The sequence below is a fragment of the Canis aureus genome, chromosome 23 (assembly GCF_053574225.1).
Source record: "Canis aureus isolate CA01 chromosome 23, VMU_Caureus_v.1.0, whole genome shotgun sequence".
NCBI lineage: Eukaryota > Metazoa > Chordata > Mammalia > Carnivora > Canidae > Canis > Canis aureus.
In genome coordinates this window covers 38457874-38479193 of record NC_135633.1, presented here as the reverse complement: position 1 = coordinate 38479193, position 21320 = coordinate 38457874, and the positions used below count along the sequence as shown (strand labels likewise).

General features: G+C 38.9%; 1 protein-coding gene and 1 pseudogene across 4 annotated transcripts in view; one reads left to right on the top strand and one right to left on the bottom strand.

Annotated features, from left to right (window-relative positions):
• Nucleotides 1-19695, bottom strand: part of CCDC81 (coiled-coil domain containing 81) — a 41603-nt gene extending 21908 nt beyond the window's left edge. The window contains exons 1-7 of one of the 4 annotated variants that reach the window (XM_077867350.1): nucleotides 19213-19693; nucleotides 16498-16553; nucleotides 13216-13277; nucleotides 11681-11837; nucleotides 6879-7135; nucleotides 4015-4094; nucleotides 1717-1838 (exon numbers count right to left, since the gene is read on the bottom strand). In XM_077867350.1, coding sequence (XP_077723476.1) covers nucleotides 1717-1838; nucleotides 4015-4094; nucleotides 6879-7135; nucleotides 11681-11747 — 526 coding nt within the window. In that variant the 5' untranslated portion in view covers nucleotides 11748-11837; nucleotides 13216-13277; nucleotides 16498-16553; nucleotides 19213-19693. Of the gene's footprint in view, nucleotides 1-1716; nucleotides 1839-4014; nucleotides 4095-6878; nucleotides 7136-11680; nucleotides 11838-13215; nucleotides 13278-16497; nucleotides 16554-19212 lie in introns of all 4 variants that reach the window. The other 3 variants (XM_077867349.1, XM_077867351.1, XM_077867352.1) reach the window with 3 other exon arrangements.
• Nucleotides 14079-15307, top strand: LOC144295546 (thymosin beta-4-like; annotated as a pseudogene).
• Nucleotides 19696-21320: the final 1625 nt, after the last annotated feature.

Sequence of the window (21320 nt, the reverse complement as noted above, 5' to 3'; positions counted from 1 at the left end):
AGAGTAAACAAGCAATGCACCTATAGCCATTCTATACTCATTCAACCTGTCTTTCACTTTCGGTGGTCAATAAATTACACAAGATATTCAATACTTTACAAAATAGGCTTTGTGTTGGATGATTTTTCCCAATTATAGGCTAATGTAGGCTAGATGGCACATTTAAGATAGGCTAGCTATCATGTTCAGGAGGTTAGGTGTATCAATATAAGAGTTTTGAATTATAATGGGTTAATCTAGATATAACCCCATCATTAAATTGTGGAAGATCTATGGCTGGAGAGAAAAATAAGATATAAACAAAAAACCTGAAAGCTCTCATTTGTGAAGGTCTTATTATATACCAATAATGCTAAGTGCTTTACATATATTGCATAAATAGCAACTCAGGACAATGATATAAAATGTCTAAATCCCAAATGATAGGGCACCTATGTGGCTTTGTCAGTGAAGCATCCACCTTCAGCTCAGGTCATGATCCCAGGGCAGGTCGTGATCCCTGCTCAGCAAGGAGCCTGCTTCTTCCCTTCCTTCTGCCTGCCGCTCCACCTACCTGTGTGCTCATGCGCATACTTGCACACTCTCTCTGTCCAATAAGTAAAATCTTTTTTTAAAAAAGAAAAAAATAAATCCCAAATGATGGTGCCATCTTTAAGGGTCTGCCGTGGTCAGAGAAGAGAGGAGATACTTCAGAGTCAGTGATGAAGGAAGTATTCATGGAGGAATGAGATGTAAAAAGGATGCTGAGAGGAGAGTAGAATTGGGATAGACTATAAGAAAAGGAAGGACATTATAGGCAGGAGAAAAAGAGTGAACGAAAGCACGAAGGTAGGGAAGGGCAAGACATGTAAGAAGAATATGAACAGACAATTTTGCTCAGAGAAGGAGTCTATAGGCAACAAAGACAGATGAGGCTAAAGACACAAAAACATGTGAATATTAAGCTAAAAGTTTACATGTAATCCTATAGGCCACATGTTGCAAAACCAATATCCACAAACCAATGTTTACTCACTGATATGTTTTGTTTGGCCCAATCAGCATTTTTTGCTTCAATGGCAATTAGTATGTTGCTCACAAAGCAACAACCTCCTAGAGGAAGTCTTCAGTGGGGTAGTATGGCAACCCCTAAGAATCCCTAGGACCCTTTCAAAACGTCTTTGAGGTCCTAGGATTTTCTTCATATGCTTTGACCAAGACAATATGTCATAACAGAGTAAGTGAAGACACAGATATAAAAGTCCAGCTATCTTCTATTATGCCAAATATCAAAGATGTAAAAGTACTGTTCTCCATTTTCCATAAAAAATTGTCATTTATGCTAATATGTCACCTTATCATGTTACACCAAGCCCTCTTCATGCAGTTACATTACTTGCCTGGACCATGTAGGCATCTGAATTCTGACCTCTTTGAGTAGTGGGGAACCAGCAAAGAGATCATAGTCTAAAAGCTTGACAGTCAGAAAGTGGTCAGGATGAGATATAAGATTCCAAGAATAGAGGATATTTGTTTTTTGTTTTCTTTTCCATTTGTTTTCTTTTCATTTGTTTTTAAGTTTGATTTGCCAACATGAAGATATTTGTTAGAAAGAAAAATACAGTGATTATTCATGAATCTAATTTTATTTATTTTGGGCATAGAAGTCATTAAGCAATATGGCTGGACTCATAAGCAGTAAAGCATGACAGATTATACTCAGAATAATTGCTTTACCTCTGATGCCTTCTTCTTTGTCTGGCTGGTCTTTTAATTTGTACTTCCTTTGTCTATTCTTTCTACCTTCTTCTACAATGGTCTCCATATGTGGTTTATTCTCCACCTCCTTGAGATCAATCCTAGAAATAAGCCATGATATTTACTGCACTGGACCTGAATAGGTGACTGTGTGAACTTTCAATCCTGAGAGGCAACCCAGCTAGCTCTCTGATTCTGAAGCAAGCTGATTTCCCTCAAGGTGGCAAGTGCTTTGACTTGCTGAGGCTCTCTTTGAGGTTGTCTAGGAGCTGACCAAGACCTTCCTCCTCAATAAGTGGGGCTCAAAAGCAGCTGTTACATAGATTATTCATGGGATCTAAACTTTGTCTTTTCTAGTTCTATAACCACATGCCATAGGGGCGATGCAGTGAAAAGTGGCTGTTGGATGACTTAAAGGCAAAGTTCCATAGCCTACTAAGCAGAGTATGCTGAGAAATAACCATTCCTCTCCTGCCTCTTTCTCCTCCCCACATTTCCATTCTTTCCCACAGGCAAAAGTGAGGGACTTATAAAGGCACAATGCAGGAATGGAGTTGTTCAGTTGGTGTATGTAGTTGTAGATTTTCTGTGGTCTCAAGTATGGAGTGTTGGGTTAGAGTTGCAAGCAGAGGAGAGGAGAATAGGGGAGAGGTGATATTTTCAGTAAATTCAATGGTCAAACTTGACATAAATTAAACATTTACAGCTGTTTTGACCATTGAATCCTCCTAGCCATGTCTATGCTCTCTAATCAATAGGAGAGTCTACCAATCTCTTTTCTTGATTCATTGCAATTTTTTCCTTCCTGGAATGCTTAAGCCAAAATATGTCCAAGGGGGCAGCCAAATTTGTCTTCCAAAATACGATCAAAATAAACTTATTTGAATCCATTGACTTATTTTTAATGAGTTAAGCAACATGGTGCAATGGAAAGAACAGCGGAGCAGTGAGGAGCCATTGTTTTATTTCTGGTTTAGCCAGCCGGTTATTTGGCCATTTCATCTACAAGATGAAGAGGCTGGACTAACTAATCTCTAATGCATATTCTGGCCCTCAAACTGATTTTGCTAAGGTATATGTCATACAGTCCTTACATCAACTAACAAACACAGGAGGATGTCACACACTCAAAAACCATGAGAAAATAATCCTCTGGGAAGCTGGTTGCTATTCCCCAAACTTCCTCTACTTGAAATGCATAGTAATTAATGGCACAGCAATTAAGATTAAGAATATAATTAAGGGCATACGATAAGTGAGGAATGGCCACTTACTGGAAATAAAACTAGTAATAAAACCCAAGTCTTCTGACTCCCATTCTAGTGTTCTTAATATTGTACCATGTTGTTTCACTTGTTAAAAGAAAAAAATAATTAAAATTACAATTAATTTTGTACCTTTATAAAATGGATAAAATTATAATACATATCTCAAACAGTTGTACTGAAGATTAAGTACAATAATATTGAGAAAGTGCTTAACAGTATCTGACATCTACAGTGGTAAGTGTTCATAGATGACAACTATTATTATCATTATCATTATAATAATCATTGTCAGCAGCAGCCACTAGTAACACCCACCGCACTCCTTTATTCTATCTGTCTCTCAAACCATTTGAGTGGTAAAAATCAGTATAGACAGGAGATAGGCTAGACTGCAGAAAGAGGAAGCTAGGTCAGAGGAAGTGACGGAAGGTAAAAGGAAGTTTAGCAGGTGAAGAGAATTGTACTAATATTGCAGGGACTAAAGTATCAGAATTTCCATGGAACTAAGAGTATTTTTAAAAATGAATAGTGTAGATGGACCTAGAAAGTACAATGCTAAATAAAATAAGTCAGAGAGAGAAAGACAAATACCATATCACTTCACTCATATGTGGAACTTATGAGTTCCACAAACAAGCAAATAAAGTAAGAGACAAGCAAAAAAGCAGACTCTTAAATATGGAGAATAAACTGGTGGTTTCCAGAGGGGAGGTGAATGGGAAGATGGTGAAATAGATAAAGGGGATTAAGAGTACATTTATCATGATGAACACCAAGTGATGTATAGAATTGTTAAATCATCAGGAGAAAAAATGAGATAAAAAAGAAATAGTCTAACTGCCCATTGTTTTCTAACTTAGCTACGGAAAGTATGCATTAAATCCTTCTTTGCTGGAGCATGAGAGAGAGAGAGAGAGAGCATTAAAAGGAGCATGAGCTAGAAAAGGTGAGAAACATGGCCCAATCACATTAATAAATAAACAAGGATTCTGTGGAGCAAAGCACTGACCTTGGAAATGCAAGCACACTGTTGGGTCGCTTCCCTAAGATCTCTCTGCTAGACAACACGGAGTCCACAGTATCAGGCCTCTGGAGGGCAGAGACAGAGAAGGGTTACAAGGGTTACACCTGGGGTGATGATCCAGGCCACAGACAAATCACACTTCAGGCTATCTCAAATGCAAGGTTACCATGGAACTCTATTGTTGTTTGGGTTTTTTTGAGTGCTTAAAGTCTAGAGCTTAAAATCCAATGGGGAATTATCTCATTTATCACCCTGGGTAGTCCCATACCAATTCCACCGATGCTGCCTTTTCTCAAACCATCTCCTCTGTGGAAATTGCATTCGGAGTTTATGGCTTCCTTTATACATCTTTAAGAGGAGAGCCAACTTATAGAAACTATCAGGAAAATGAGGCTAATTTCACTCTTGACCCAAATAATTCCGAAATTGGGTGGTTAAGAGCAGGACTTGAAGTCGGGTGGATTCATGTTCACATCCCCATACTGTTAACAGTTATGTAGCCTTAGACCCTGGGTAAATGGGGATAACAATAAGATCTAATTCATAGGATTTTTATGAGGTACTATATGTAAGTGGCTCGCACATAATAAGCACTCAACAAATAGCTATTATAATTATTATTACATTATACACTAATCACATTATGACATTATCCTAGTGTAGGAGAATATACAAAATTATTTTGGCATTAACGATATGGTTTACAAAAGATATTAAAGGGAATTTCTTTTTTTTTAAAGATTTTATTTATTTAGTCATGATAGAGAGAAAGAGAGAGAGAGGCAGAGACACAGGCAGAGGGAGAAGCAGGCTCCATGCCGGGAGCCCGACTCAGGACTCGATCCCAGGACTCCAGGATCGCGTCCTGGGCCAAAGGCAGGCACCGAAACGCCGAGCCACCCAGGAATCCCCTTAAAGGGAATTTCTAAAAAGAGATTTTAAATATGTTTCCAGGAAAAGCAGCATCAGTGAAATAAACCCACAGCTTCCCAAGAGAACCATTCTGCAAGACAGCCCTGAAGTTTAAGTTATGGGACATCTGAGGGGAAAACAATCACTCTCACCACTTTACAGCAATTTTCCAAAATGTGTTTTATAGATGTTATCAATATAGGATTAAACTAAAGTTCCATGATTCATGATTCAGTTAAAGTGGCTTCTTTCCAGCCCGACTTCTCAGACCCTTTAATATGCCTATGTGCTTTGTTCCTCTGTTCACGAGGGCGATACATGTAGCAGTTTGCCATCTGCTTTGGCCTCCAGATCTTTTCTTCATATAATCTCTCTCAGGACGACTTCTGGAAAACTGTCCTAAAAAGTTTTGTCTTAGAGTACGGCAGGCCAATTAAAATGCTGTCCTCTCTTCTAAACACATTATTAAAGCTACAAAGTTTCATAGAATCCCTGAAGATTAGAGATGCGCCAGTGCTTTGGCTTTGCTTCCAATGTGTTTTTAATGGAAAAAAAGAGAGGGTTCTACCCTTGTGTGTGTCTACTTCACACACACACACACACACACACACACACACACACACACACACGGTTGGTTCCTCTCCTTAAAGCTCTGCATGAAGCTAGATCATGGAAAAAACACCAAAGCCTCAGTATGCGCAACTCTTAAGTCCCCATCCCAGAGCTCCCTGAAAGGAGAAATTTGAGGGTAGAATTCGACCATATTTATACACTTTTGGTTAAAACTCAGGCTTTGGCTTTTGCTCTATGGGACTTGGATTATACAACATTCTATGATAATCTAATTAGCTTATATCAGCTTTGTCGTTGCCAGGAATGTACGTAGGGCACACAAAGCATCCAGTTAGTTCTGTTGATTGTTTCACCACCTCCTTAAACTCTGCTATGTCCACCTTACCAACTACTGAATAGTTAACAATGATGGGGTCAGTTATGAAATCTGTTCCACAATATGGCAAATTAAAAGCTAAAGACACATTTCCATGACTCGATTTATTGTAGGCTTTAAATACTACATTAAATTATTACATTAAATACTACAACCAGGGTGCCTGGGTGGCTCAGTGGGTTGAGCATCTGCCTTCAGCTCAGGTCATGATCTCCAGGTCCTTCTCCCTTTGCCCACCCCCAGCCCCTCATTCCCCGCTCCCACTTGTGTGTGTGTGCATGCACTCTTTCTAATAAATAAAATCATTGAAAAAAAAATTTTAAGTAAAATACGATAACAAAAAAAAACATTTAGAGAGTCTGATTCTACCACTTATTAGCACCCTGACTTCAGGCTTCCCACATAAGCTGAGCCCCCATTTTTCTCATTTATAAAATCAGGATAATAATAATACCAGTTTTACAATTGTTTTGAAACTCAAATGAAATAATATATGTGGAGGAATTTTTAAACTATGAGGTACCATAAAATATTCAGAATTATGAGTTTCTATTACTATTTGTATTTTTCAGTTGGCATTAATTCAAAATTTAGTTTATAGTTTCTTTGCCCTTCTAACCTTTTGGTCAAAGAGTAAATCATCTATAAACAAGTACTTCTTTGCACTTGGGGGAAGAGCCATTTAAAATATGTCAATATTAAATTTTCTTTTTCTTTTTTAAAGATTGACTTATTTGAGAGAGAACACGTGTGCATGTGAGCAAGGGGAAGGGCAGAAGGAGAGAGAGAAAGAATCTCAAACGGACCCCCTGTTGAGCATGAAGCCCAATAGATTAGTATCTCATGACTTGAGTTGAAACTGAAAGTCAGTTGCTTAACCGACTAAGCCACCCAGGTGCACCTCAACCTGAATTTCTCTCAATAATGACACACAGTAATTCAAAGCTATGCTTGGGAGAGGGGTTTGGAGAAGGAAAACGTAATTTACATTTGCTAGAGCTTTTGCCAATGCCCCAGTTCCATCCATCGTACAAAGGAAGTCCTTATAAAATCTCATCTTCACTTTGTTGCCTCTAATCACAAGGACCCCAATTCCTTTGAAAGTAAATTCCACATTTTGTTTGATGGAAATGGATCGTGATAAAAAAAGCAACGTCTCCTTCACACATCCTTCCACTGTATCCCTGCTAAATGGACCCTCCAGGGATATCATGACAAAATTAAGTGGAACAACCGGGATATCACCTAGAGGGGAAAAAGACAAGGTGGGGGGGAAAGAAGTGGAAATTACAAGGACATATCATATATACTCACAAATAATTATGATTCTCACTACTCAAAAATAGAATTGTCCACATGAAGCCCTTAGCTGTACCCTATTAACAGACACTAATCAGCACAATTTTCCCTAAAAGTATATTTTTGCTCAAAATAAGAACAATTAGCTTTCTAAGCAGTACTCCAGACAAGCTTTTATTTTCTCTTGGAGACACAGTTAATAACTAACTCCATCTCTCCATCAGAGTTTTCTGAAGTTTTCAGCCCCCTTATCTCTCAGGACATACTGTAGCAATATTTGCCTATCTTCTCCAGTTATTACACCGTTTTAAAATGTTTATAAATATCTATAAATATCTATATATTATATCTATATATATTTATATTTATAAATATCTATAAATGTCAAGTGTTTTGAAAAGATAGTAGAAGTTACCTTCAAATGAAAGTATGTTTTATTAGAGGATATCAGACTGGATAACTTGCTTTTCCTCCCTAATGAGTCCATAAATGATATTGCGAAGGAATATGGTTATATCTAGCATAAAAATAAGCAGAATCTATTCCACTACAACAGACCACCAGTCAGAAAAGGGGATAAATAATAAAGATGATCAAAATGATAAATCCAAAAAGAGGCAGTAAACAAGACCCATTAATAGAGGAATAGGATAGAAAGAAGAACATTCTGGGACGCGTGGGTGGCTCAGCGGTTGAGCATCTGTCTTTGGCTCAGGGTGTGATCCTGGGGTTCTGGAATCGAGTCCTGCATGGGACTTCCTGTGAGGAGCCTGCTTTTCCGTCTGCCTATGTCTCTGCCTCCCTCTCTGTCTCTCATGAATAAATAAATAAAATCTTAAAAAAAAAAGAAGAAGAATATTCTAAACATTCATTCAGCAAGCATTAATTTATAGCTTTTCAAGTGTCCAATAGTGCTGGCTGATAAGGATTAATATCTCTACAGGACACCAGCTTCCCTATATCAGCCCATAGTCTTCTGCATGATTTAATGGTGATTCTATACCACCTCTATCCACCTAATTTTTTGTAAATTTCTTTTTTTTTTTTAATTTATTTATGATAGGCACAGAGAGAGAGAGAGAGAGAGAGAGAGAGAGGCAGAGGGAGAAGCGGGCTCCATGCACCAGGAGCCCGACGTGGGATTCGATCCTGGGTCTCCAGGATCGCGCCCTGGGCCAAAGGCAGGCGCCAAACCGCTGTGCCACCCAGGGATCCCTTTTGTAAATTTCTTAAAAGAGAATGCTATATTACCCACCTCCAGATTATCCCCTCCCATTCATCTAATGTCTCTCTTCCATCTGTCTTTCAGCCGATGTATCTCAGTAAGGATACTATCATCTCATGATGGACAAGCCAATGAATGTATTGCAACTCTTACTCTCATGATCTTCTGTAAATTCTGTTGACCATGCCCTCTCTTTGCTCTTGTATCCATAGCACTATTCTTGGTTCTCCAATTTCCTCTTCCTTGGTCTTCTTTGATGACTTCCTTTCTCTTCTACTTCTGATAAGATAGGGCTTTATTGTTGTGTTGTTGTTTGGTTTGGTTTTGTTTTTTTGACAAAACTTTGTCCTTGTCTGTCTCCTCCCCTTATTTCATATCTTCTCTCAGGTAACTTTATCCAAATCTTGACTTCTAGTCCCCACCCCTCTCCTAAACTCTAGAATTATCTCCACCTAAGTATCTCTACAGGAATTTCAAATGTAACATGACCAAAAGTGAGCTCACTATTTCATTGCCCCCCCCAACCTTCTTTCCTCCTTCATTCCCTATGGCATTAATGAGAAGAATGTACATCTGTTTTCCAAGAAATCTAAGTCATGCTTAATACCTTCCTTCTTCTTGCTACCCACCACTCTCAACTGGCAGTGAAACCCATATGAAATATGTCATGAATAGATTTCTTCGTCTTCCTCCTGATTTCCAATGCCTTCATTAAGGCTTTTACTATATTTCACCAAACTACCGTAATTAAAAGAACTATCTTCCTAAACTAAAAACTGTACTAACATAATTCCCTGCTCAAAAACTTTCAATGGCTCCTCATTGCCTATAAGATGAATTCCAAAGTGCTTATCATAGTGCCTAAGGCCTTTTACAATTTGACTGCTACCAAACATTTTTGTCTTACCATCTTCCACTTGCCTCAACAATCATATGCCCTGGCCACACAAAACTACCCGTTACTCTCATAATAGGCTTTACTCTTTCTTTTATTCTTGAATTATTCCTATTATTCCTGAAATATTTTCTATAGCTTCTCTGCCAGCAAAGTCCTATCAACCTTTAAGACTTCCTGGTATACTGAGTGGCTCAGCGGGTTTAGCGCCTGCCTTCGGCCTGGGGCATGATCCTGGACTCCCAGGATCGGGTCCCACATCAGGCTCCCTGCATGGAGCCTGCTTCTTTCTCTGCCTGTGTCTCTGCCTCTCTCGCTCTCTCTCTCTGTGTCTCTCATGAATAAATAAATAAATAAAATCTTAAAAAAAAAAAAAAGACTTCCTGGTATATGTCATCTTCCTAAATTTCCCTGAGCAAAGTTAAGCATGCTCTCCTCTCAGCTCCAGTTTTGATCAATGCTGCTTTCACAGCATTCAATCATGTTGCAACACTTGCTTATATATTTCTTTCCCATGCTAAATTCTGAGCTCTTCAAAGCAAGGATCTTGTCTTGACAATCTTTAAGAATCACTGTATGTTTAGTTACCTAGTCAATTAATGATGAAGAATCATAACCCCAAAGCTAAACTGTAGACAGAATTGTTCTTGTGAATCAATTCAAGCGTATATGTTTATTTTTATTATTTTTTTTATTTTTTCAAGCGTATATGTTTAATCTGAAATTTCTTCAGCCTTGTAAAAAAATTAAAAATTAATTATGCAACCCTGTAAAAAATTAACTATGGATCCTTTTATTAAGATTTTATTTATTTGAGAGAGAGAGCACAAGAGAGAGAAAGCACAAGCAAGGGAGGGGCACAGGGAGAAAGTGAAGCAGGCTCCTGGCTGAGCAGGGAGCCTGATATGGAGCTTGATCCCAGGACACTGACATCATAACCTGAGCTGGAGGCAGATGCTTAACTGACTGAACTACCCAGGCACCCTAGATCTAAACTACTTTTTTTGGACTATACTACAAGATCCAAGACGGAAAACTAATTCTATGGAGCAAATATTTTTGTTAAAAAAAAAAAAAAGTTGGCCTTATTTTCACTTTATTTGGTAGGTTTTGATGAATTAGGATATTATATGTCCATAAAACTCTAGGTAGAATTCGCTGAAAAGTCCATCAAGTCTACCATATAGTTTATGTACATAATGAATTCTAAGTACAATTTGTATTGTTTTCCCAATCTTTCATTTTTTGGTGGGAAGTTACTCTGAAAATTAACTTTTGGGGAAGTTAACATAAAAGCAAGTTTTAGCCTTTTCACCTGCTGACATTGGGGGTAGGCTATCTCTCTTTATCCATGTATGAGTCTGATGCAAGAGGAGATGATAAGGAAGATCAAAAGGAACACAGTCCAAAAATCAGGAAGGAAGCCCCAAAGCCCCTAAGTAACCAGGGCAACTATCACGAAGTCCATACACCAAAGCTGGAATGTAAGCAAGCATCCTGTGTCAGGTGTCATGTCTGTTTTGTTTACCACTGTATCTCAAGCTCTTGGAATAAGGCCTAACACATAGTTGGTCCTCAGTAAATATTTGTGGAAAGAGGGAAGAAAGGAAGGGAAGGAGAAAGAATCAGGGAGAAGGAAGGAAGACTTTAGGGTGTGAGAGGTATACAAGGTATTCATTAAGTCCTTATGGAATTATTAACCTTCTCACTTTTAAATTCTAATAATTTAGATTATATATGATAGAAACACAGTTAGTGATCTTTTTCATAGCTAATACAGACTGTAATTCTAACCAGAGACCCTAATTAACTTTTTCTTTATAGCCACTTTTTTTTTTTATAATGTTTTTTTTTTTAATTTTTATTTATTTACTTATGATAGTCACAGAGAGAGAGAGAGAGAGAGGCAGAGACACAGGCAGAGGGAGAAGCAGGCTCCATGCATCGGGAGCCTGATATGGGATTCGATCCCGGGTCTCCAGGATCGCGCCCTGGGCCAAAGGCAGGCGCCAAACCGCTGCGCCACCCAGGGATCCCCCCACTTTTAACTTCTGAAGGCCTAAAAATATGAATAAAGCCTGTACAACTCTGTAAAGAGGTATTTATATAAATTTGCCTTGATATCACATTAAGTCTTCCCATGCTTGGCTCTGAAGCTACTAAGGTATAAAATGGCCTGCAAGGAAGACTGCATATCATTTCCTGTGTTGGCCCCTTCCTCTTCCAAAGCTCACCTGAAAAGTGAGCTCCTCAAATCAGAGCTCCTCAAATCAGAAACCGATAAAACAGCATGTGAACAAACTTTGCCCTTTCATTTTCATCCCCATGCCAGTTACTTTCTGAGAAAGTCTTAAATATTGAAGAGATTTACCAGGAATATATATTTTGTTTTGTTTGAGTCCATGAATCTGTACTAATTTCTCCGCCATGATAAACATGGGCCTCTGAATCAGAATAAACTTGTTGTTTCCCACCTCAAGTTTTTGTCTCGTGAAAGTGAAAGTTCCAAGTCCTGGAATCTGAACCCCCTAAAAGAAAAAGGAGGGGGCAAAAAAAAAAAAAGAGCAGCAATCAGAATTCACTGAAGGGGTAAGGAAAAATAGCCCTTTGTACCGTTATCCAAAAAAACATGAAGAGAATTAAGCCTTAAATAGTTAATGATCTCTACAATCTCTTACAGCTATAGTATGTTATGACTCTAAGTTTTCATTTAAGTATAAATGTAATAATATATTGATCTGCAATACTTCTGACATCAGATCCCCCATCTCCATTATCATTCAAAGGCTGTGAAGACTAAGAAAGCTTGTATGGAGGCTGCAGCTACTTTTAATCTATGTTTAAGATTCCTCTTGTCCTAAGTTGTGTGAAATTCTAAATTTTAATCATTTGCCATACAGAGAAGGAATTTAAGAGGCCATAAGAATCTTTGCTTTCTCATTCCCTCTTTTAGGTTTTGTCTCTTATTTAAAATCAGACAATCCAGCATCCAAGGCATATGCTGCAGTGTAGTGATCTTGGCTGATGGGTAGAAGCAAATGCTTTTGGCTCTCAAACTAGGTCTCTGTCTCCCTGGAAATATCATACATCAAGGATTACAAATGCCTACAGGCGCCATGAAAGAATGTAAGGGAGTGAAGGTAGCCAATCAGAGGACGCAGTAGCCAGAAAGTACAAACCCTATCCAAAGGCAAGAGCCCATTGCTGGCTCCAGCCCAGTGTCATTGTGCAGGAATGGAAAACCGGTATTACTAAATCTGCTGATTTTTCAAGAAAAGATTGAAACAGATCCAAAATTTCATGTAAACTGTCCAAATTTTAGGTGGTGGTGACTAATTCAAATATCAGACCAAACAAAGTAATTCTGAAGGATGAATTTAGCCAAAGGGCTATCAGTCATATTGGGACCTCTGGGTAGCATATAAAAGTTCCACAATTTCCCAACTCCCTCCAAACTCCTCAAGATTCTGTCCAGTTTTATCACATCCAAATTCAAAGCTGGGCAAAGTTCCTCATTTTTGGCAAGTTGAGTTCAGTCCCTGATTGTCTTCTTGTACTTCAGTTAAAACCCATTCCATGTAAAGGCGCAAGATAGGAAACAGCATATCCTTCTACAGCTATGCCAGGAACTCTCAGGTCACAGAAAAACAGAATACATCTAGTTCCTCTACACATAGCCAGGCTAATCAGTGTTCTGCTTGCTATCACTACAAGAGCAGAACTTTTACAAATTCATTACCTAAGAATAAAATCCATGTTTGTTAAATCTATTATCCATAAGTATATCATAAAATTACAGGACTGAAAGTTAAATTGGATAGCTATCTTGCTCACAGTAAAATTATACAAGACTAAGGAGGAAAGACCTTTTGGACTCTTGCATTAAACCTAAAGTATAAATCTTACCTTGTGTAGGGATAGCTGCCGTTCCACAAATCCTGAAACATTCGCCCAGATAGTAGAGACTTCTGAAATTCAAAGGAAATAAAAAATATTTTAAGCTCTCATGTGCTACTATCTAGTCCTAGTAAATAAAAAGTAAATATGAAATGCAGAATCAAATAATACTAATTCCTAATTTATTCAGAATTAGCAGAAAATAAGGTCATTCCCCAAAGTTAATTTTCCTAGTGACTAAAGCTCACCTTTTAAATTCCAAAATGTGCTTAATAATAATAAACAAACTTTTGAATAAAATCTTTCTAGGATAGAGGAAACCCTACCACACATTTCCTTTTACTCAATAAAGGAAATTCTATAAATTCTATAAAAGTGTGACAGAGTTCCTCTTATTCTATAAATAGAGCTAACCAAGTATAATCTAGCCTTTTTTAAAGTTTTTATTTAAATTCCAGTTAGTTAACATACAGTGTAATGTTAGTTTCCAGTGTACAATTTAGTGTTTCAGCACTTCCATACAACACCTGGTGCTCATCATAAGTGCACCCCTTAATCCCCATTACCTATTTCACTCTCACCTTTTCTTAATGACCCATTCAAAAATGATTTAAGGAGTGTCTACTCTGTGGCATCTGAGCAATATAAACCTTCATTCTTATACCATTATGTAACACAGAAATAAAGGCAAGCACCATTAAGGCATGAAAGGCTGTTATCTGTACATTAACTGTCTCTATACTTCTGTTTTTGCTTAATTCTTTTTTTTCGCGGGGGGGGGGCTCTTTATAGAGATTGCACGTGTGTGTGTATGTGTGTGTACGCACTCATTTATCATCTTTTTCCACAACCTTGCCCATATGATAAACTCCATGACAGCAGGGACCTATACTGGTTGGTGAACTGAATCTATCAACACTGAGTAGTATGTAGTAGCTTTCAGTATTTTTTAAATGTCTTATGCCCATATAACATAATTACTAACCTATAAAACAATGTATTTTTTAAATTGAGATTCTATTGACACATAAGATTATGTTGATTTAGGGACGCCTAGGTGGCTCAGCAGTTAAGCATCTGCCTTCAACTCAGGGCATGGTCCCAGGATCGAGTCCTGCATCGGGCTCCCTGCAGGGAGCCTGCTTCTCCCTCTGCCTCTGTCTCTGCCTCTCTTTCTCTGTGTCTTTCGTGAATAAATAAATAAAATCTTTTTAAAAAAAGATTTATGTTAGTTTCAGGTGTACAACATGATACGCTATTTGTACATATTGCAAAATGATCACCATATTTTTTTTGATCACCATATTTTTTATTTGCTTTTTTAAAAATTATTTTATCTATTTGTTAGAGAGAGAGGGAGAGGAAAGGAGCACAAGTGGAGGACGGGGAGAGGAAGCAGACTCCCTCTGAGCAGGGGGCCCAATCCCAGGACCCCGGGATCATGACTTGAGCGGAAGGTAGACACCTAACTGACTGAGCCACCCAGGCACCCCTTGACTTACTTTTCATTCTCATTTGTTACTCTTAGACTACCAGCTGTCACCTCTCCCTGCTGCTAGTGCTCTGCAGAACCCCTCCCTAATCCTAATTTACTGCTTCTGATCTATGTTTTTTATTTCAACAAATATATTAATATTATGTCTAAAACAATTATTTTTAACAACAGACCTTTGGGTCGGGACCCAAGGGACTTTACTTTGAATCAGTGCACAGACTTCTCACTTCTGCTTTGAATGATCAGAGAGAGGTCTTCTTTGTTTTTCTTGTTCTGAGTTGTGTTTCCGCCCACCCCCCCAAAGAAAAACTGGTAGAAAAATAAGTAGTTGCCAATAACTAGCGTTAAATATGTGATATAAAGGTATACTCTAGGTATAACTAATATTTAGAAATACAAAGACTTGGCGGTGGCCACTGTGCAAACCAGACTTCGCTGGCTCCTGTGCCTTGCTCCACTTCTTCTGCAACCAAGTCTGACAAACCCAATATGGCTTAGAGTGAGAAATTTGATATGTTGAAATTGAAGAAGACAGAAACGCAGGAGAAAAACTCACTGCTTTCAAAAGAAACGACTGAACAGAAGAAGCAAGCAGGCGAATCTTAATGAGGCATGCATGCCAGTATGCACCACACGTTCCACAAGTAGTGCCTTCTTTTAGCTATTTAACTTTGTCAGATGCAAAGAAGTTGGATCAAGTTTAAATGACTATGCTGCCCCTTTTGACACCAAAGAATCGAGAACTACTGACAACGAAAGCCACGCTTGCCTCTTCCATCTGCCTGGCTGGCTGGCAGGGAAGGAAAAGAACTTGGATGTTGGTAATGGAAGAAGCTGGGTGGGAGAACAGTAAAATCTAAAAACGAAGCTGGTCTGAGGTGTCCTGCAGGCTATAAAATGCAGTTTAATCAGAGTGCTATTTTTTTGTTCAAATGATTTTAATTATGGGAATGCACAATTTTTTATATGCAAATAAAAAATTTAAGCCTAGAAAAGGAAAAAAAGGAAATGCAGAAAATTAAGTCTGTCTTGATATCTCCATTCCAAACCTAATTATGTGTATTAAAGATACTTTCTTTTTTTTTTTTTTTTCCAAACACACGAATGTTTATTAAGAAGCTCGAGCTTGGGTCCAAGTATACCCGACACAGCGGAGCAGGAACTTGGGCCCCAAGGTGGGTTTCAGCTTATAAAGATACTTTCCAGGGGCGCCTGAGTGGCTCAGTTGGTTCAGTATCTGACTCCTGATTTGGGCTCAGGTCAGGATCTCAGGGTTGTGGGATTGAGCCCCATGTTGGGCTCTGCACTCAGCATGGAATCTGCTTAACTTTCTCTCCCTCTGCCTCTCCCCCTGCTCATGGGCAAGTATGTGCTCTCTTTCTCTCTCTCAAATAAATAAAATCTTTTAAAAAAATACTTTTCTTTAAAAAAAAAAAAAAGATACTTTCCAGTGAGGAACTCTTTGCAAATCAAGAGTGTTATGTTTTAATTCTCCAAACAAAAGATCAAGAACAGTGACATTTACCAGGTTGCCACATTGGAATATGGATACAGTTGGTGACAAAAGACCAATTCTTTCCCAACTTTGGAAACTGCTTGATTTATTGGTATAACTTTTATTTCTAATGGCTTAAACCACTACCTAAAGCAGGGAAATTACAGTCTTTTAATTCCAGAATATCAAGGTTATAAGTATTTTTATTAATATGCTACAAAAGGAATAGGTTAGGCAATGAGAAGTACCAGTGATTCTCATGGGCATCTGGGAATAAGTTGGGTGATGGAAATTCACTTACCACCGAGAAAACTAGGGCTGCATGCTACAGTAAGCCAAGTGATTCTTCCCTTCACACTAAATCACAGAAACACAGTTTATTATAACCAAGTATTTTCTCTATCCTGCTCTATCCTACTGTATTCCCCACTCCTTCCCACTACGATAGACAAAAGAATTCTACTTCTGGCTGCTAAGCACTAAGAAGATCTTTCAACCAATCCCAATTGTATACTAAATAAAATTTTTCATCATGACCAAAAATGTCATTAAATTACTAATAATACAGAATCTCCATACCCGGATTTACACAGAGATCTTTCAAAGTTACTAAGTCCAAACTGTTAAGTCATTTCACCTAGACTCATGATACATAACTCAAATTTCAGGAAAGCAATCTATTCCAAAAGGAAATGATTTAATTAGAGCCAGGAGAAACTATATCGCTTGCAACCAAACCCTAATGAAAAGACTTGATGGAGCTTAACTGGAAATTTGAGGATCATCTGTCTTCACTTGGATGGTATATTCAAGTCATGTTGTTTTACTCTATACAATCTAATGGATAAATTATGTAAGAGGAGAGTCTATAACTCTAAACTGAAATTTGCTACTTCTTACTGAAGACAAAGAAAACCTGCACATAATTTCCTTTAGGAAGCTTTAGGGTCCTGCACTTCAACTGGAATAGATGGATTTGAAAATCTTACAAACTATGATTTTTAACTTTGATTTTTCTGACATCCTAAAGTCAGAGGACATCACTAAATCTCAAAATAGAAACTGTAATCCAGTCTAAAACACAAGTTAAAGAATATGCTACTTTTATATTTTAGAGAAACCTGGGGTTATTTATTTTAATCAAATACTGAAATACCAAAAATCACTATTATAAAGAAATAATCCCTGGACATTTCTTCTATACTCGGTTCAACCATCATTTGACTTCCAATTCTAAACGTTTTATGCATTCAAAATCATATTTTTAAACACAGTGCCAAGTAGCAGGAATACTTATTTTACATATGATCATTATAAAAAGGAACTAAGTGTCCATTATGTAAATTATAGGATAATATATGCTTGAAATAGATGTTAATACCAAATATAAAAGTTCCCTGACTTCATAAGACCTCTTCTAAAATTAAAATACTGACACAAAAAAGCAAAATATTCAAGAGTGATTTGAACAAAGAAACATACTCCCAGAGCACACTGCAATGGAAAGATCAATGTGTGGCCTTCCTGCCTCTGCAGATGGCTAGCTATATGTAGTCTTCAATAATTTGAACAGTTCTCATCCATTAAATGATGACTGGGCATTCTAAGTACCCTAATTACATTATAGTAAACTTTGGTGAAACACGTGGAAGCAACAGAACTTGATATATACAATGATGAAAAGTTAATTTATGTGTTTTGCTGAGATTGAAAGTTCATCCTCATCTCCTTACAATGGTTCATTTGTGAACGTTAATAAGTAGTCATTTGACTTGTGTTTCTGTTGTTCAACCAATAAAGCTCTTGCTGAGCGGTCCCCAATGGTCCCCTTGTCCATAAATTCAATAGATATGTTTAATTTTCACCTCTCCCACCCTTCAGTCTTATCTAACACTAGTGATCGCTCTCTCCTCCTTTAAACACCTCTCCATTGGCTCCACACTACTGTCTCCTGGGTTCTCTTCCTACCTGTCTAGCCATTTCTTCTCTGTCTCCTTTGTAAGGTAATCTTCCTCAACTCAGCCTTTAAGTGTTGGAATTTTCAAATGTACAGCCCTCAGCTTTCGGTCTTCACTCCAGACTCTGTTTAGGCAGTCACATCCATACCCAGGGCTTTAATGACTGCCAATATGCTGATGACTCCCACGTGTTTTTTTTAGAAGCCCAGACACCCTCCCTGTTTTCAGGTTCTAGACATGTGTATCCAACTGCTTCTTTGGATATCTCACAAAAGACACGTCATGTGCTCAAAACAGGACCTTCCTTCCCTTGAATCTTATGCTGTTAGCCAGGGTTTTGATCTCAATGACTGGCACCACCATCTATTCAGTTATATGAGCCAGGAACTCAGAACTCATCCTTGAGACTTCCTTCCTCTCCCACCCTCCTATCCAGTCCACTACCTGTAGAGTTTACCTGTAAATAGCCTTTTGGTCTGTCTACTTCTCTCCACTTTTACTGCTACCATTTTAGACCAAACTACTATTCACTTTCACTTAAGTTACTGTTCTAGGCATTCTTGACACTCCAGTTCATTCTCCACTTTGCATCCAGAGCAATCTTCTCAAAACACAAACTTGATCATGTCATTCAACTCCTCCTTTAGCCCCATGCAAAACACTCAACAGCCTTCAGTCAGGCTTAAAATAAAGGCTACCATCTTTAATATGATTACTAGGCCCTGCATCACCTGACCCGTTTTCTTTGCATGATGTCTGAGGAGCAGCCATTTGGGGTGGTTGCTTTTAGCTAACATTTATTGAGCACTTACTTTGCCCTAGTCCCCAAGTTAATACATTATCTCTTTTATCAAAATCCTCAGTTGGCCCCTTTCGCTCATTAAGGCAGTCAATAAAGAAACTGTCTCTGGGTATCCAATATGAGCCTGCTGAGATTACCAGCCCGTTTCCAAGACAACATAGCCACTCCAGTGGATAGGGAAGGAGGTTTTCCACCTCCTCCTCGCAGCAGGTGAAGATCCAGCCCCCAGGGCACTCACCCCTTATCAAGTACTTACCCTCCTGGCTGAGCGACAGCAGGGTAGGCAGCACCTGCCTGCCCTGGTCCTGCATGGAAGGGATGATAGTGTCCAACATCGCAGCTTTCTAGTTGGATCGGTGCTCAGTCCTCAACAGGTCTCTTCTTTTTATGGAGTTTGTACAAAAGTGATTTTTCCCACCCTCCAATCCCTTCTCCACAGAGCTACGGATGTCTCTTAAAAGTAAAAATTACCAAATCTTGATTTTATTTTTTCCTTCTTTCTTAAGTGTTCTTTCTCACTGTCCCTCCCACTGCCCTGGTTCCTCCTGAGGGGCTCCCACCGCAGGAACCCCGAGGGCTGTCCTGCACCAGGATGCACATGAAAGCCTTTGGGGACACTGAGAGGACACCGAGAGGCCCAATGACAAGGTGAGCGGGAGCGAGCCCAGAGCAGGGAAGGGAGGGTAGGCCAGCCGCAGGGTGGCGAGACGTGTTGCTAAGACGCGACAAAGGCTTGCGGCGTTGCTAGGGTGTCAACCCGGGGCCTTGGCTCCGCCCCCCAGGGTGGGTCGCGGCCCACGTTGCCAGGGTGATTCCGGAGCGCCCAACGGCAAGGCTGGGGGGTAACTCCGTGTTTATCTTTTCCTTTCCCTTCTTCCCCGGGGCAGCGAAGAGACTTGGTTGCTTCTGTAACCACCTTGCACCCGTTCGGAAATACTTTCTAACCCCGGCGTGGACGTTTGCGTCTGCAGATCTGCGGGAGGGCTGGAGTTTGAACTGGATTTTGTTTCTCGCGTTTGGTTTTCCCTGGAGGGCTGGGGAGAGAAACGGACGTTTCTTTAATTACAGTCATTTTTTAATTCCCTGTACACTGCACGAACGTCATCCTGTAGGATGACTTGTTGTAATAGTCAGTCTCCCCTCTGCTGATAATGAATTATCCCAAAGTGAACACACACGTGAGCCCCACCCAGGCCAAGAAATAGAACTCTTGCATCCACCACTCACTACTCACTTAGGATTAGGCAGGCTACCCTAACCCTCTGAGGTTCTCTATGAAAACTGGGAGTTAATAAAACTAAAGTCACACAAAGAGTTTTCCCAGAGTGTGTTCCACAGGATACTAACTTGTGTTGATAAAAATAAATGATAACTGGAAAAAGGAAAGGAGGGAGGAGGAAGGAAGGGAGGGAAGGAGGAAGGAAAAAAGGAGGGAGGGAGGGAGGGAGGGAGAAGTTCTGTCAGCACCACAGAAACATCTCACTCCTCCTCCAGCCATTATTCCAACAAATACTATAAATTTGTTTTATCTGTGTTTCAACTTTTGGAATCATATAGTATGTATTATTTTATTTGTGGCTCTGTCCCTCAACATGATGTTTGTAAGATTCTCCATGGTTTCGGTGGTAGCAATTTGTTCGTTTTCACTGTTGTATATTATTCCTGTGTATGAATATGACACAATTTATTTATCCGTTCCATTACTGAGGGAACATATGAGTTATTTCCATTTGAGGGCTAATAGGAATAATGTTGCTGCAAACATCCTTCAACAAAACTTTTGATGTACATCCATACTCATTTCTGATGTGTATACAATTAGGAGTAGATTATGGGTCACAGGAAATGCAGATTTTAACATATAATGCCAAGCAGATTTCCAAAGTGACTATTGCAATGGTGGTTGGAGGGAGAAACCTCTGGCACTTAGTGTGAACAGAAATTAGGGGTGCCTGATGGCCTGCAATGTACACTACAGTCCTGTACAGTGAAGACTGTTCCACATTCTGTACTATGTTGCAATATCTCATCAGATTTCTATGTAAGAAAAGAAAAGGCTACTTATGAACCTAGAAAAAAAATCCACTTTAAGTGCAAATATGAAGAAGTTTTTACTTAGTTTCAATATCACTTAATATCCTAGAAATTCAAAATCCAAGTAAACTGAGAAAAGATTACACCTTTCTTTTCAGGATTTAAGAATTCTTCACTATTTAGGAAAACTATAATCATTACAGTTGATGAGGCTGGTGGCAGTTGAGTAGCCAACACACCTAAGCCAGACTGCATTTGTAGCTGTGGCATTCATAGTGATTCTTCCTGTTGGTATAAGGATGTGGCAACTTCATTGGCCTTCCAGCATAG